The sequence below is a fragment of the Suncus etruscus genome, chromosome 15 (genome assembly GCF_024139225.1).
Source record: "Suncus etruscus isolate mSunEtr1 chromosome 15, mSunEtr1.pri.cur, whole genome shotgun sequence".
Classification (NCBI taxonomy): Eukaryota; Metazoa; Chordata; class Mammalia; order Eulipotyphla; family Soricidae; genus Suncus; species Suncus etruscus.
In genome coordinates, this window is record NC_064862.1 from 89,774,633 (window position 1) to 89,790,355 (window position 15,723).

At 57.6% G+C, this 15,723-nt stretch overlaps 2 protein-coding genes and 2 non-coding genes across 4 annotated transcripts; 3 read left to right on the plus strand and 1 right to left on the minus strand.

The window, feature by feature from the left end:
• Nucleotides 1–766: 766 nt before the first annotated feature.
• LOC126030160 (suppressor of SWI4 1 homolog) lies at nt 767–7,468 on the plus strand. The gene is made up of 14 exons (XM_049788341.1): nt 767–820; nt 919–1,089; nt 1,545–1,646; nt 1,858–1,908; nt 1,988–2,158; nt 2,433–2,509; nt 2,723–2,830; nt 2,912–3,035; nt 3,124–3,202; nt 3,283–3,412; nt 3,501–3,667; nt 3,749–3,809; nt 3,907–3,925; nt 6,338–7,468. The coding sequence occupies exons 1-14, from the start codon at nt 803–805 to the stop codon at nt 7,466–7,468; spliced, it is 2,409 nt and encodes an 802-aa protein (XP_049644298.1). The 5' UTR covers nt 767–802.
• On the plus strand, nt 1,695–1,779 carry LOC126031432 (small nucleolar RNA SNORD105). The gene has a single exon (XR_007503307.1). It is a non-coding gene; the product is annotated as a small nucleolar RNA SNORD105 (small nucleolar RNA).
• LOC126031439 (small nucleolar RNA U105B) lies at nt 2,564–2,643 on the plus strand. The gene has a single exon (XR_007503313.1). It is a non-coding gene; the product is annotated as a small nucleolar RNA U105B (small nucleolar RNA).
• Nucleotides 7,469–7,782: 314 nt separating the features above from the next.
• On the minus strand, nt 7,783–11,773 carry EIF3G (eukaryotic translation initiation factor 3 subunit G). Its single transcript, XM_049787987.1, has 11 exons — nt 11,722–11,773; nt 11,530–11,576; nt 11,083–11,166; nt 10,866–10,954; nt 10,548–10,607; nt 9,436–9,540; nt 9,145–9,334; nt 8,660–8,767; nt 8,404–8,540; nt 8,204–8,310; nt 7,783–7,915 (listed from the first exon to the last, which is right to left on the minus strand). The coding sequence occupies exons 1-11, from the start codon at nt 11,739–11,741 to the stop codon at nt 7,900–7,902; spliced, it is 963 nt and encodes a 320-aa protein (XP_049643944.1). The 5' UTR covers nt 11,742–11,773; the 3' UTR covers nt 7,783–7,899.
• Nucleotides 11,774–15,723: the final 3,950 nt, after the last annotated feature.

The window sequence follows — 15,723 nt, forward strand, 5'->3', positions numbered from 1 at the left end:
CAGCCAGCTAAGACTGGGGTGGGGTTTGAGGCCGAAACCAATTTAGTGCCTTTGGCCTGAGTTTCTCAGAAGATGATGTCAAGTTTCCAACCCTCAGCCTGTCCGCAACCCTCAGCTGGGCCGGCCAGCTGACTCTCAAGAACTGGGGCACAGTCGAGTCACAGCCACGTGCTGCCCCCTCACCTCTCTGGTTGTTCCCATCCTGAACCCCAACCCCAAGCTTGTTGCATACACCGGTTGAGAGGGGCAATCATTCCCATCTGAACTTTAAGGCCTTCTAGAAATGTTGGAGTGGAAAGAACGAGCCTCAAATTCACATTTATTTATTTATTTGTTTTAGATTTTTGGGGTCACACCCGGCAGGCAGCATTAGGGGTTCCTCTTGGCTCTAAGCTCAGAAATCACTCCTGCAGGCTCAAGAGACCATATGGGATGCCGGGAATCAAACCACCGTCCTTCTGCATGCAAGGCAAAAGCCCTACCTCCATGCTCTCTCTCTCCGGCCCCTCAAATTCACACTTAGTGGGTTCAAAAGAAAAACCACCCTAGTGGGGATTCGAACTCGCGTCTCATCGCTTTCCCTCCCTCTTGGCGCGCGCGGCTTCCCCAGAGCGGTGAGGAGGCCACGCCCCCGTTTCCGTAGAAACGGGAAGTAGACGGACAAGCGTTTCCATAGCGACGCTAGAGCCCGCCCACTGGCTTCCGGTCCGTTCGTCGGGACGTCATCACACGCGCGCCGGAAGTGAGCGGCCCGCGCCGGAAACGGCGGGCAGTCGGGCCGCGTGGAGGAGAAGGCGGCAACATGGGGCAGTCGGGGCGGGTGAGACGCTGTGGTCCGCGCGGCCGCGGGGCCGCGGGTAGGCGGGAAGGGTCCCCGGCCAGGCCGCGGGACTCACCCGGCCCCTCTCGCCCCCGCAGTCCCGACACCAGAAACGCGCGCGAGCCCAGGCGCAGCTCCGCAACCTCGAGGCCTACGCGGCACAGCCGCATTCGTTCGTGTTCGCGCGCGGTCGCGCGGGCCGCAGCGTGCGGCAGCTCAGCCTGGACCTGCGGCGGGTCATGGAGCCCCTCACCGCCACCCGCCTGCAGGTCTGCACGCCCACTCCGGGCCCTGTGACAGCCCGTCCTTCTAGACCCCTGTTGCCCGACGCACAGAGCTTTTTGGGGTGCATGAAGGGGCCGATCGGGGGACCCCTTTTGTGGGGAGTAGCGCAGGCCTGATGCGCGCACCCCGTTTCGAGCTGATGGCCCTAGCACCGGGGTGCTCTGGGCCCCGGGGATAGAGCCCTGCGGCCGAGAAGTGCATGCCCATCCCCGATGCCCCTGATCTAGGAAACCGTTCCCAGCTTTGGCCGAGGCGTCTCTTGCTTGGGTTTGGGCTCTGGGCCCACTTGGGCCCACGAATCCTGACTCTGTGCTGGGTCCATGTCGCCCTGGGAAGCAGACCTGGGCTTCCCCGCATGCCAAGCCGGTCCTCTAGCCCGCTGAGCTTCCTCCCTGACTCTCGAGAACTCATCGCCTGCATTCTTCCCTCTTTTGTTCAGGTCCGGAAGAAGAACTCGCTGAAGGACTGTGTGGCCGTGGCTGGGCCCCTGGGCGTCACACACTTTCTGATCTTGAGCCGGACCGACACCAACATCTACTTCGTGAGTGTCTCACCCCTGTCACCGACCCTCTCCCCCAACACAGGCTTCTCCCCAATTCTGATGATGACACCCAACTGCCTCTGAGCCTTTGTGATTCTTGGCTTCAAAGTAAACGCTCTGAAGATAGATGGGGGGGGGGGTGTTGGATGGAGGGTTCGGTCCTTCCCTTCTCCCATGTACTTAGCCCCCATGAGTTTCTCTTCACCTGCAGAAACTGATGCGCCTCCCAGGAGGACCCACGCTGACCTTCCGGGTACTCAAGGTGAGAGGCTTTGTCTGATGGGGGGATTATACTGGCCCCTCAGACCCCAGCCTGTACGCAACCTCTTTTCTATCCACAGTACACACTAGTGCGGGACGTAGTGTCCTCCCTGCGCCGCCACCGGATGCATGAGCAGCAGTTTGCCCACGCGCCCCTCCTGGTACTCAACAGCTTCGGCCCCCACGGCATGCATGTGAAGCTCATGGCCACCATGTTCCAGAACCTCTTTCCTTCCATCAACGTCCACCAGGTAAGCAGAGGGTGGCGCTCTGTACCTGGTGTGCAGCACCATCAGGCCTGCCCATTAGCTCTTTAGGGCCCAGGAGGCGGCTGAGAACAAGCTCTTGGAGACAGAAGCAACCCCAACCCCCAAGCTTCCTCCAGAGCCCCAGGATAGGGCCTTGAGATGCAGTTGCACAGAGGAACCTGGAGTAACTCCTGAACACTATCGACTATTGGGCAGTCACAGAGCCTCAGCATCTGGATGCTTAATGGTATCTTTTGCCTCTGCACCCCCTCCACAGGTGAACCTCAACACCATCAAGCGCTGCCTTCTGCTCAGCTACAATCCTGACTCCCAAGAGCTTGAGTTCCGACACTAGTGAGTGGAGGGCCAGTGTGTAGGGGGTCAGGGGGGACCCTGTGCACTCCACATGCGTGTGTGAATGATGACAGCCTAGCTGCTGAGACCCAGTGATGGCTCAGCCTCAAAGTAAACGCTCTGATGCACCCTGCGAAGGGGACACGAGGGGGTTTGAGTAGAGCTGAGCCCTCGTCGTGACCCTCCCTCCCCTGCCCCTGTGGCCCCCCACAGCAGCATCAAAGTGGTCCCAGTAGGCGCCAGTCGCGGCATGAAGAAGCTTCTCCAGGAGAAATTCCCCAACATGAGCCGCCTACAGGACATCAGTGAGCTCCTGGCCACGTGAGTGCACCCAGGCTAAGGCTGGAGGGGGGACCCTGTACTCCCAGCTAAGACACCCCTCCCTTCCACACTGCCATGTAGGGGCGCCGGGTTGTCTGAGAGCGAGGCCGAGCCAGATGGTGAGCACAACATCACAGAGCTGCCCCAGGCTGTTGCGGGACGAGGCAACATGCGGGCACAGCAGAGTGCTGTGCGGCTGACAGAGGTGCGGCTTGGCCCAGCCCTGATGGGGAGGCTGTACCCCACCATGTCCCCACCACCAGCCTGACGCACACACTTCTCCTGCCTGACAGATCGGGCCCCGTATGACGCTGCAGTTGGTCAAGATCCAGGAGGGCATCGGGGAGGGAAATGTGCTGTTCCACAGTTTCGGTGAGTGCCTGGGTTGGCGACAGCCCCAGCAGGTTGGGCTGCAGCCCTGTGATTCTCCACCAACACTTCCCTCCCCTTAGTACACAAGACAGAGGAGGAGCTTCAGGCCATGCTGGCGGCCAAGGAGGAGAAACTGCATCTCCGTGCCCAGCGGCGGGAACAACAGGCCCAGAATGTGCAGCGGAAGCGGGAGCAGCGGGAGGCGCACAAGTGGGTGCAGGGGGGTATGGTCCTCCGTGGGTGCACTCCTGAGGTGGGGTGGGTGGACCCACTGCCCTGCATTCCTTCCCTTCTCCAGGAAGAAGAGCATGATGGGCATGAAGCGGGCCCGGGCCGATGGGGACAGTGACGCTGAGGATCCTGGGGCTCCTCCTGATAAGCAGGGGAGTGGCCGGCAGGAGGACGAAGAAGAGGAGGATGAGGCCGAGTATTTCCGCCAGGCCGTGGGCGCAGAGCCTGATGAGGGTGTGTGGCTGGAGTCTTGGGAGGGTTCCTGATCCCCATGCCATGCACCCCGACTCCCCTGACAGACATTTCTTCCTGCAGACATGTTCCCCACTGCTAAGCGGAGGCGGACGGACAGAATGGGGCCTCCTGGCAAGAGGCGGCAGGGCAGGGAGAGGGGCAAGGCTGGACGCCCTGAACGAAAGAAGCCGAAGGAGCAGAGACCCTTGAAGGCCAAGGGCAAGCCCCGGGGGCCTCAGGGCAAGATGGGACCTCAGGGTGCAAGGCGGGCCAGAGGCCCCACACGACCTCCCAAGAGACCAGCCTGAGTTTGGAGCAGGCCCCACGCCCCAGATTGGGGCCCGAGCACCAAAGCCTCGGTTTCCTTTTATAAAGGAGCAGCTTCTTCCCAATAAATGGTGTCCCACCTGAATCTGTCTAGCAAAGGGGTTCCTGGTATGGTTGCAAGTGCCTCAGATCCTGCCCTGACTTGTGTGTGTATGGTTTTGTTCTTGGGCGGCTGTACTCAAAATCTTGGCAGGCTTAGGGGATCATTTGGGTTGCCGGGAATCAAGCCACTGTCCTGGCCTCCTGCAAGGCAAACACCCTGCTGTGCTGTGGCTCAGGCCTCATTCATGTGTCTTGTGAGCTCAGGCCGGAAAGGAGGAAGGACATATGGGTCTCTGGGGGCGGGGCTGCATGAGGGAGGGGCAGGCCCTGTCAGTCCCGAGACACAGGAGAGGCAGGGCCAGTACTCGGCAGTCACAGGGCCATGACAGCAGCAGCCACCAACTCAGGTGAGGAACCAGGACCCCTCGGGTGCTGGGGGGGCCATCAGGGCAGAGCTGGAACCCTATAGAGGAACAGGATGATTGAGACTATCCCGAGACCCAGGATGGGACATTGAGAAGTGCAATTGCTGAATCTACCTCAGGACACAAGGTGTTCAGGCTTGTGCCCATCGAGGGTGGGAAGGTGCCCAGCTCAGAAGCTGGCCAAGTGTGTTCAGGGCTCTGGGGGAGCCAGTATAGGAGGAATGCTGGGGAGCGAGTCAGACAGCGGCCCAATGGCTCATAGATGCCTCCTGGCGGCAGTGAAGCGAACGAGTCCAATCCAGACAGTCCAGCAGGTCCTGCCCTTGTCGGACATTCCTGAGTTACTCTGAACTTTGGGGGACTCCTCCCTTGCTGTTGAGAATGGCCCCCCTCCCAAAAAAAAAAAAAGGAAGTTGAGGGCCAGGAACTTCTCGGCTTGCATGGCACTTTTGCAAGTCTGACCCAGGCCTGACCCAGGCTTTTGCACTACCCCAGACTACGTGGACGGGGGCCCCAAACCGCAAGTGCAAACCAAGGCGTGTGGGTGCAGAATCTAGATTAGCCCCCCCTCCCCCCGAAGCAAGCAGGGGCTGGGCCAGAGGAGTAAGTAAAGCACTTGCCTTGCACATGATGTCCTGTCTAGGATGTCTGTCTATTAAAAGCAGATGTGCGGGTACAGCGGGGAGGATGTTTGCATTGCACGCAACCAACCATGGTTCCATCTCCAGCTTCTAATATAGTCCCCTTACTCTCCAGAATTAATTTAGTTTTGTTTTTGGGCCACATCTGGCAGAGCGCAAGGGTTACTGCTGGCTCTGTTCTCAGAAATCCTACCAGTCTTGGGGGACCATATGGGAAGCTGAAAATCGAACCCGGGTCAGCAAATGACTACTCACTGTGCTATCACTTTGTCCCTTCCAAGAATAATTTTCAGGGCCCGGAGAGATAGCACAGTGGCGTTTGCCTTGCAAGCAGCCGATCCAGAACCAAAGGTGGTTGGTTCGAATCCCGGTGTCCCATATGGTCCCCCGTGCCTGCCAGGAGCTATTTCTAAGCAGACAGCCAGGAGTAACCCCTGAGCACCGCCGGGTGTGCTCCAAAAAACAAAATAATTTTCGAGCATGTAGCCAAGAATGACTTCTGAGCACCACAGGGTGTGGTCCAGGCCCCCTCCAGTAAAAGAGCCCTTGATGGGGCCGGAGAGAGCACAGCGATAGGGTGTTTGCCTTGTATGCAGAAAGACGGTGGTTCAAATCCCGGGATCCCATAGGGTCGCCCAAGCCTGCCAGGAGCGATTTCTGGGCGTAGAGCCAGCCAGGAGTAACCTCTGAGCGCTGCCGGTTGTGAACCCCCCCCCCAAAAAAAAAAAAAAAAAAAAAAAAAAGCCTTTCAAATCTCTCCAGGAGGGCCTTGCAAGCAGCTGACCCGGATGGATCAGAGTTTGACCCTCGCCATGCCATATGGTCCCTCTCGCCTGCCAGGAGCGAGCGATTTCTGAGCGCAAAGCCAAGATTCAACCCCGAGCACCACTAGGTGTGGCCCAAAAACATCCCCCAAAAAAGGGGGAGTGGGGCAGAGGTAGCACAGCAGAAGGGCGCTTGCCTTGCATGTGGCCAGCACTGGGCAGATCCCGTTTGATTCCCAGCATCCCATATAGTCCCCAGAGCTTGCCAGGAGCGATTCTAAGCCTAGAGCCAAGAGGAACCTGAGCGCTGCCAGGTGTAACTCAACCCCCCCAACCCCCAAAATTTCTCACAGAGTGAGCCTGAAACAGTTGCTGTGGCCCACTTCCACTCTTTCCCGCTGCCTGGTCCCCTTGAGCAACACCTGGATGATCCCCAAGCTTGCAGAATGTGGGCTCCCCCAGGAATCACAGCGGGGGGCCTCATCTATGATCCTGTCCAACACAGAGGCGTCCTGCCCACCCCCCATCTTGGACTTTGTGGACAACTTCCTCAGCAACATCCAAGAGCAGTTCCTGTGTCCCATGCTGGTGACCGTGTTCCTACTGGCTGTAGCCGGCAATGGCCTAGCCCTGTATCGTTTTGCCACTCGAGAGTCAAGGCCCTGGCACCCAGGTGTGGTCTTCTCGGCACAATTGGCCGCCAGCGACCTGCTCTACGCGTTGACGCTGCTGCCACTGGCCGCCTACTTCTACCCACCCAAACACTGGAGCTACGGGGCGGCCCTCTGCCACCTGGAGCGCTTCCTCTTCACCGCCAACCTGCAGGGCAGCACCATCTTCCTGGCCTGCATCAGCCTCAACCGCTACGTGGGGGTAGTGCACCCCTTCTTCATGCGCAGCTGGGTGCGGCCCAAGCACGCCTGGGCAGTGAGCGCAGCGGGCTGGGCGCTGGCGGCTGTGCTGGCGGTGCCCACTCTGCATTTCACCCAGCTCCAGGAGGGCCAGGCTGGCCGCAACTGCTCCAGGGACGAGTCAGCTGGCTGCACCCGGTGCCTGAGCACTGTGGCCCATGGGAACCTGGAGGCCTACTGGGCCTACAGCCTGGCGCTGGCTGTGCTGGGCTGCGGGCTGCCTCTGCTGGCCACGCTGGCGGCCTACACAGCGCTGGTGAGGGCACTGTGGCAGAGCCCCAGCATCACGGCAGCTGAGAAGCGGCGGGTAGTGGCACTGGTGGCCAGCGGCCTGCTGCTCTACGCCGTCTCCTATGTGCCCTATTATGCCGCCTGGCTGTCCAACCTGTGGTTCCGGCGCCGCTGGAACCAACGCTGCCCGCACTTTGCTACCAAGGAAGAGGCGAAGGAGGTACTGAATCTGGGTGCCTATGGGGCCTACCAAGTGGCGCGGGGCCTGGTGCCATTAGCCATGTGTGTCCACCCGCTGATCTACATGGCTGTGGCGTCCAGCCTGGGCTGCTGCCAGCCGCGCCTGCCAGGCAGCGAGGAGCAGGACAAGGGCAGAGGACAGGCCCGGCCTCTCCATGTCATGGCCGCCCACCAGGGCTTAAGGACCTCTGAGCCGTGCCCACCAAGTAGCCCGTCCTAAGCACTGAGACCCCAATACCTCTATTCTGAAGGAGGACCCGGATTGGGAGTGACAAGACTGTTTTTGTTTGGTTGTTTTGGGGCCACACCTAGCAGCACTTGTGGTTGACTCCTAGCTCTGTGCTCAGAAATTACCGCTGGCAGGCTCAGGGGACCATATGACATGCCGGGCATCCAATCCTGGTCAGTTGTGTGCAAGGCAAACGCCCTCCCTCCCCGCTCTGCTATCATCTGGCCCATAACAAGACCTTTGGAACCAGAGACAGCAGTGGGGAGGGTCATGACCCCTCCTCAAATAAAAGACTGCAGAGGGTAGGGGTATGAACGGAGTTTTTTATTGACCTCGAAGCACCCTTCCTTGCTTCTGTACCTGCCTTTTTGGTACTCTCGGATCCAGAGCCAGGCAGCAGCATGACGGCCATGGCTGGTGGCTTAGTTGGTGGATGGCCTGTGGAGGAAGACAAAAACGGGAGGAGGGTAGTGTGTATGTTGGGGGGGGCTGTTCAAGGCAATAACAGGAAGGCTACCCGGCAAGCCTATGGGACAGGCTGGCAATGCAAAAAGGACAGAGATGAGCAATAAAGGAGTGAAATCCCCACAGGCTGGAGGCTCTCAACCTGGGGCAGGATGCTTGGGTGGAAGGGACAGGAAGAAGACTGACCCACCGACATTTTTGTGGTGGGCTGGGGGAGGCAGTAAGGGGAAGGCACAACCCCTTTAAGCGCGGCTCACTCACTTGGCCCATTCAACGTTGAGGATGAGGTGGTCATAGCCGAAGCCAGAGACCCCCGCGATGGCACGTGCGGCATCCTCACGACGGTGGAAGCTGATGAAGGCAAAGCCCTAGGAGAAGGGGAGACACATTGAGGATTCAGGTGAGCTTCGAGCCAAACGGGGCCAGAAATGCCCGCCCCCACCTAGGCCCCACTAATGTACCTTGGACTGGCCAGTGGTCTTGTCCTTGGCCAGGTAGATGCGGGAGATGGAGCCAAAAGGCCGGAAGAGCTCCTGCAGGTCGGTCTCACGAGTGTCCTCGGACAGGTTGGTGACTCGGATGGTGGCATTGTCATCACCTGGGCAGATATCGAATGGGGAGCAGTGAGGTGGTGGTATGTGTGTGTGTATGAGGAAATCACAGGGCAGGGGAACTAAGAGGTGATGGTCAAGGCAGGTGCCCGCCCTCCCGTCTCACTTCTGCGATTGGGCTGCATGGACTCTCCACGGCGGCTGGCTCCATCACGCAGGCTCGGTGGCACGTACTTCCCGGTCTTGCTCTGGGCCGCCTGCATGGGTTCCAGCTCTGGAAGACAAGGCCAGGGCTAAGGTGACAGGGAGCAGAGGAGAGGCCGGGGAGATGGGCAGAGACTAGGGGTCTGATTCCTGGGGGGCAGCCAGTGCAGAGCCACGTCCCTGAGCTGTGCCCACCAAAGAGAATTCCCTGCCATAACCTGCCCATGAGACCACACCCCCAGAACGAAGCACCACCCCTTCCCGTGTAACCACGCCCACCAAAGGATCCTCCCTCTGGTCATACCCACTCAGTCTACCAGTGACCAAACTCTTTATCGAAGCCACGCCCCCAAACATATCCCGCCCCTCCCATATATTAGCATAAGCCACCCCCTTTCCCAAAGCCCAGCAAGCACTCCCTCTCATCGCCCCGCCCAGCGCTGGCACCTCCTGGCAGCTTTTCCTTCTCGCCCGTGGACAGGCCCAGCTGCTCTGCCAGCTCCTTCTGCATGGGCCCCAGGGTGTCCTTGTAGGGGCAGCGTGTGGTCCAGTGGTCGCCCTTGCAGATGCGGCACGACACGATCTTCTGGCCCTTGAGCTTGTTCATTGGGTCTTCCTCCTCTTGGCAGTTAAGATCCTGGGGGGGGGGGGGGCAGGAGGTGCATCTCAGAGGTGCCCCCAAGACTGCTGCCCAGCGCTGCTGGCTCCGCTCAAACCCCAATGGGGGCCTGCACTGACCTCTTTGCTGGTGATGAAGGTCATGGACACATCGTCACTGACTGTGGTGGTGGCCACGTTGGGCCCTGGGGGGTCATACTCGGAGTTTCCAAACTTCTTCCAGTTCTGGATTCGGGAGAGGGACAGAGGAGGGGGGAGATCCAGGTCAGGAGGGGCCCTCGGCAGCCCTTTCTGGGGCTGAACCCCATTCCTCACACTCTCTAAACACCTGATGGTAACCGGGGACAAGGGGATCAAAGTATGGGGGGGTAGAGGGGGGAAAATGTACCCTAACAACTGCCCGGGGGTGGGGGTCAAAGAGGCTGATGGCCCTAGTGGGAGCAATGTTGGGGATGTCCGGAGTCACCCAAACTTTGCAGGAGGTCGTGGACACATTGTCGCTGACCATGGTGGTGGCCACGTTGGACCCTGGACGGTCAAAACCGTGCTAGGCACTAGCCGAGCAGACACACACTCTGGGCCTCTCAGGCTCATGTAGGGATATCCTTGGGGCGCAGCCTCTGGGTGTGCAAACAGCACAACCACAGTGAACAGCTCAACCAAAAGATGTGCCAGGCCTGGCACGGCTCCTCCGCCTTGCAATGGGGCAGGCAGGGGCTGCTGAGTTTAGGCCCAGGAGTGGCAACAGGCACCAGGAGTGCGACAGCGACCCCTGGTGAGCACAGCCCGAACGTATGTCAAGTCAAGTCATACCCACAATAAAGGGTGAAATAAAGCCCCACCGCACCTCAGCGTCCTCTCCCATAAACCAGGGCCACAGTATCCCTGCCTCCCTGGGGTGCCAAGGGCCCTGAAGGAGAGTAACACTTCCTGACAGGCACACGGCCAAGATTCAGCATGGCTGTAACTCCACCACTGGTGGGTGACACACCCTGGATAAGGGAAGATCTTAGCCCACCACCCTGTAAGGAGTCCCAGATTTGGGGGACCCTCAAACAGTGCTGGGAAGCTGGGTCTCACCTTTCTGCTTTTTTTGGGGGGGTGAGGAGAGAAGTTTGAGTCACACTTGGCAGTGGTCAGGGGACCCTATGGGGTGGTGGGGATCGAACCCGGGCCAGCAAGGCACAAGGAAAGAGCCCTGGCCTCTGGATTCTCGCTACTCTTGCCCTCACCTTCCTCCTCGCCACAGCCTTGGATGCTTTCCGGGTCTCAATTCTGAAGGTCCTGACGATCTGTGGGTGGAGGAGACAGGAAATGAAAACCCTGAGCCTTGAGGTTCTGAAGGAACATCACCCCCTTCCTGACCCAGTTTTCCCACGGACTCAGCCTCACTTTAGTTTCTATTTTTTTTTGGGGGGGAGACACTACCAGCAGTGCTCAGGCTTACTCCTGACTCTGCGCTCAGGGAATTATTCCTGGCAGTGCTGGGAGGCCCTATGGGATCTGGAGATTGGTGCCCCCCCAGCTGTGCTGCCACTCCGGACCCTCACCTTGAACTTCTTGCCATCTTCATCAATCTTATACTCGGTCACCGTCTTGATGTTTCCGTTGATAACTTCCTTCGGGGGCGGCAATGGGGCTGAGACAGGGGGAAGTAAGAGTTCCAGAAACTGAACCAAGGAGGAAGGCGTGGGGGGGGGGCGGGGGGGGGAGGCAGGAGAAACAAAAAGGGGCAGAGGGAGTGGGGTGTCGCCGTTGGTCCCTCACCTCCGGGAAGCAGCTCCGGCTCTGGACTGGTGTCCCCAGGAGCCAGAGGGATCCCCTTCAGAAGTTCGCTGGTGACGCATTTGTCTGCAAGAGGGGTGTACGGGGTGGGTTGTCAGACGTGGTGGTTGGGGGGGGGGGTCACGCTTGGGGTGATGCTGGGAGCTGGCACACGAGGTGAAGGGGGAATAGGTGGAGTCCTGGAGGGGGTCAGGGCTCCCCTCATGCGAGATCAAGCATCTGGGATCGCTGGGAAGGGGGGGATCGAGATCTTGGGGTGCGCTTTCCAGGCTGAGGCCTGCTCTGAAGACTTTGGGCCCAGAGTGGAGGTTCAGTGGACCCGGCGGGAGCTGGACACAGCTGACCAGGCTGTCAGTGAGGGGGTCCCACGGCTGTGATTGGGGTCCCAGCCAGCCTGGGGGTGACTGCGGGGCGGCCGGACGCACTCACCGTCCTCTCCTTCCTCCTCCACCTGGTCGGCCCAGCTGGGCTTGGAGCTGCAGAAAGAAATGTGCAGGAAAGTGGGGTCGGAGGTCAGCGAGGGCCTCTCCCCGGGGTCCCGGCACAACCCCCGGCGTCATCAGAGCCCCAGCCACCCCACGATCGGCCTCCCGGGCCCCGCCGCGCCGCCCCCCGACTCACTCAAAGTCTCCGGTAGGCATCGCGGAACCTTCTCCACGCAGCCCAGGTCCGGGCCAGAGACCGGAAGTGGGGCGCAACGAGACTTCCGGCGTCTCCGTCTAGAGTAGCCCGGCGGGACGGCCTGGCGCGCCCCCTGGCGGTGGGAGGTGGAAGCAGCGCTGTGGGAATCTGGGGGCCCCAAGGGAAGATGTCATTTATTCTAGTGGTTACGAGGAGAATTACATATGAATTGGGATCGGAGAGACAGCATGGAGGTAGGGCGTTTGCCGTGCATCAGAAGGACGGTGGTTCGAATCCCATATGGCATCCCCTAGGGTTTCCCCCCCCTAGAGCCTGCCAGGAGTGATTTCTGAGCACAGAGCCAGGAGGAACCCCTGAGTGTTGCTGGGTGTGACCCAAAAACCAAAAAAAACAAAAAGGAATTACATATTAATGGTGGTTGGATGGTGAGGCCTTTCTTGGCCAGGCCAGGCGCCTGCAACCCCTTCCAGCCAGCCAGGCGGGTGCGAAGGTTCAGTGTAGCAGCGAGGAAATGATCCACAAGGCAATCAGGTTCAGGAGACATCAGCTTTATTCAAGGCCCTAACCATCATGTGTGGCTTCTAAGCTTAAACCTTTTAACCTGGCTCCATAAGCCTCCCTGTACTTAGACCTGTTTCTTATCTCTCCATGATGCCAAATCTTCCAGTTGCTTCTTGCTTCTCTCTGCTGACTCCTCACCCCTGAGGCAACCCTTCCTTTTCTTACCTTCCATAGACCTCTCCCAGAAGTGGGCTGGTCTGACCAACAGGTAATATTAGCATTTTGCCATGGGAGGGGGTGACAGTTATGTTTTTTGTTTGTTAGTTTGTTTGGAGGCCACACCCGGTGATGCTCAGGGATTCTGCCAGAGTCTGCACCTAGGAGTCATTCTTGGTGGTACCTAGGGAACCATCTGGGGTGCTAGGGATCGAATCCCAGTTGCCAATGTACAAAGCAAGTGACTGCTTTGCTGTACTCTCTCAAATCCTTATCTTCTTTTTTTTTTTTTTTTTTTTTTTTGTGGTTTTTGGGTCACACCCGGCAGTGCTCAAGGGTTATTCCTGACTCCAGGCTCAGAAATTGCTCCTGGAAGGCACAGGGGACCATATGGGACACCAGGATTCGAACCGATGACCTCCTGCATGAAAAGCAAACACCTTACCTCCATGCTATCTCTCCGGCCCCTTCTTGTTTGTTTTTGCACCACACCAAGCCGTGCTCAGGGCTGCCTCCTGGCTCTGTATTCAGGAGTCACTCCTGGTAAGCCTCATAAATGCTGGGATTGAACCTAGATCTGTTGGCTGTCTGCCAAGGCAAGAACCCTGCCTGCTGTACTATCACTCTAGCACCTCTCCTGATATTTTTTTTTAACTCCTTGCTTAGGCTTACTCCTGATAGACTTGGGACTCTGTGAGATGCCAGGGTTAGAACCAGGATTAGCCATGTGCAAGGAAAGCATCTTATCTGCTGTCCTATCACTCTGGACCCCCCCATTCTGTTTTGTTTTTGTTTTTTGGAGGCCACACCTAGAGGCTCTCAGTTATCCCTGGCTGTGTTCCTGGCAGGCTCAGGGGACCATATGGGATGCCAGGGATCGATTCCAGGTAGGCCGTGTGCAAGGCAAACATCCTACCCCCTGTACTATCATTCCAGTCCCCCATCTGTGTTTTTTTATTTTGTTTTTTTGGGGTTACACCCGGCAGCGCTCAGGGTTACTCCTGGCTCTATGCTTAGAAATCGCCCCCGGCAAGCTCGGGGGACCATATGGGATGCTGGGATTCGAACCACCGTCCTTCTGCGTCTAAGGCTATCTCTCCACCCCCCCCACCCCATCCCCGTGTTTTTAAAGACACGGGACCCTACATTCGTGGCTGCCAAACTGTGGACAGCAAGGAGACAGAGAGATCTCTGGGAGAGCACTTTCGGGGAGCAGGGCCATGGTGGGTTGGTCTGAATCATTCAATCCTCTCCTTAACCAGTTGTCAGCAGGTCAGCATGACAGACACCTCGAGATGGTTTATCAGAAAAAGGACATAAACCCCGACCAAGCAGGGATTAGGGCAGAACTGCTGAGGGAGACAAGCCACTAAAGGGTCATCTAAGAGCTGAACCCAGGGCTCCCACATGCAGATGGATTTTAAGTCTCTGTAGCCTGAAGACTATTTTGGGGGGGTAAAGAAGTTTGGGGCCACATTGAGCCATGTCTAGGCGTCACTCCCACCGTCCTTGGGGTACTCTGCAATGTGTAGTATTAAAGCTTGGCTGGGGAGGGGCCAGAGAGATAGCACAGCGGTAGGGCGTTTTGCCTTGCACACAGCTGATTCAGGACGGACCTTGGTTCTCTCCCTGGCATCCCATATGGTCCCCCAAGCCTGCCAGGAGCGACTTATGAGCACAGAGCCAAGGGGTAACCCCTGAGCACCATGCAGTGTGTCCTCCCCCCCCCAAAAAAAAAAAAAAGCTAGGCTGGGGGTCCAGAGAGATAGCACAGTGGTTCGGCATTTGCCTTGCAAGCAGCCGACCAACAGTGGTTTAAATCCCGGCATCCCATATGGTCCCCCGTGTCTGCCAGGAGCAATTTCTGAGCACAGAGACAGGAGTAACCCGAGTGCCACCGGGTGTGACCCAAAAAGGGGGAAAAAAAAACTAGGTTGAGTACATGCTATGTGTATGTATCCACTATATTATCTCATTACCTAACTCCCATTTATTTTTGTTTGTAATTTTTGGGGGGTTGGTCACATCCGACAGTGCTCAGAGGTCATGCCTGGCTGTGCATTCAGGAATCACTTCTGGGGGTACTCAGGGAACCATATTGTTCCGCTGCATGCAAGGCAAGTGCCTGCACTATGGCTCCGGCCCCCCTTGTATGTTTTCTTGTTAGTTTGGGGTATATGCTCTTTGGTCCCTTCTGGCTGTGCTCAAGCCTTACTCTGGGCTCTGGACTCAGACTAACTCTTGGTGGTGCTGTGGGATCAAACTTGTCAACTGGGTACAAGTTCCTGTCTGCTGTACTATCTGGCCCGTCTCCTTGACTTTTTTTGGATCTGGGACCACAACTAGTCATGCTCAAGGTTACTCCTGGTGGGCTTAGGGGACCATGTAGGGTGCCAGTGTCAGCTGCATGCAAGGCAAATGCCTTATCTGCTGTCCTTTCCAGCTGCTGATAAATATTTTTGCTTTTGGGTCACACCCAGTGGCTCTCAGGGATTACTCCTGGCTCTGTGTTCAGAAATCACTCCTTGTAGGCACAGGGGACCATATGGGATGCAGGGATTCAAACCACTATCTGTTCTAGATGGGTTGGCTGTGTGCAATGCAAAATGCCCTATGGCTGTGCTATCTCTCCAGCCCGATAAATATGTTAAAGCAAATTTTTAGTGTTTCCTTGGAGGCCTGAAACCCCACTGTCATGACCTCTATTGTAATTCATGGTGCTTCAAGTAAAACAAAAACATGAATAAAGATGCCAAGCTTGCAAAATGACCCACTAAAGCCCAATCATATCAAGTGGCATATTGAGTGCCCTGAGCAAACCAGGGGTCACCCCAGAGCTGCATTTAGCCCAGAAGAATGTGGAGAACTTGCCCCTGGTTGGAAAAGGCTGGACAAGCTGCAGTACTGCTGAGCACACCCAAGAAACCTACTTATTCTCCTGGAGACTCACCAAAGCCTGTCCTACATAAAGCTGGGGGGCTGGGCAAGGCCCAGGGTCACCTTCATTTTGCCAGGGTCCCTTCAGGGAATGGGGAGCAGGTGGCAGTCTGCTTACCTGGAAAAGTCAGTCCCTACCCAAAGAAACCCAGGTTTTCTCATCTTTGTTTTGGGGCCATACCGAGCACTGCTCAGGGCTGACTTCTGGCGGGCTTGGGTGAACCAAATGGCATGCCGGGGATCAAGTGGTTTCTCTCATATTTGTATCCCCAGGTTTGAACTGGGCCCCTGAAATATCAGTGCTTTGCGGATGCTTAAGCAAAGTTG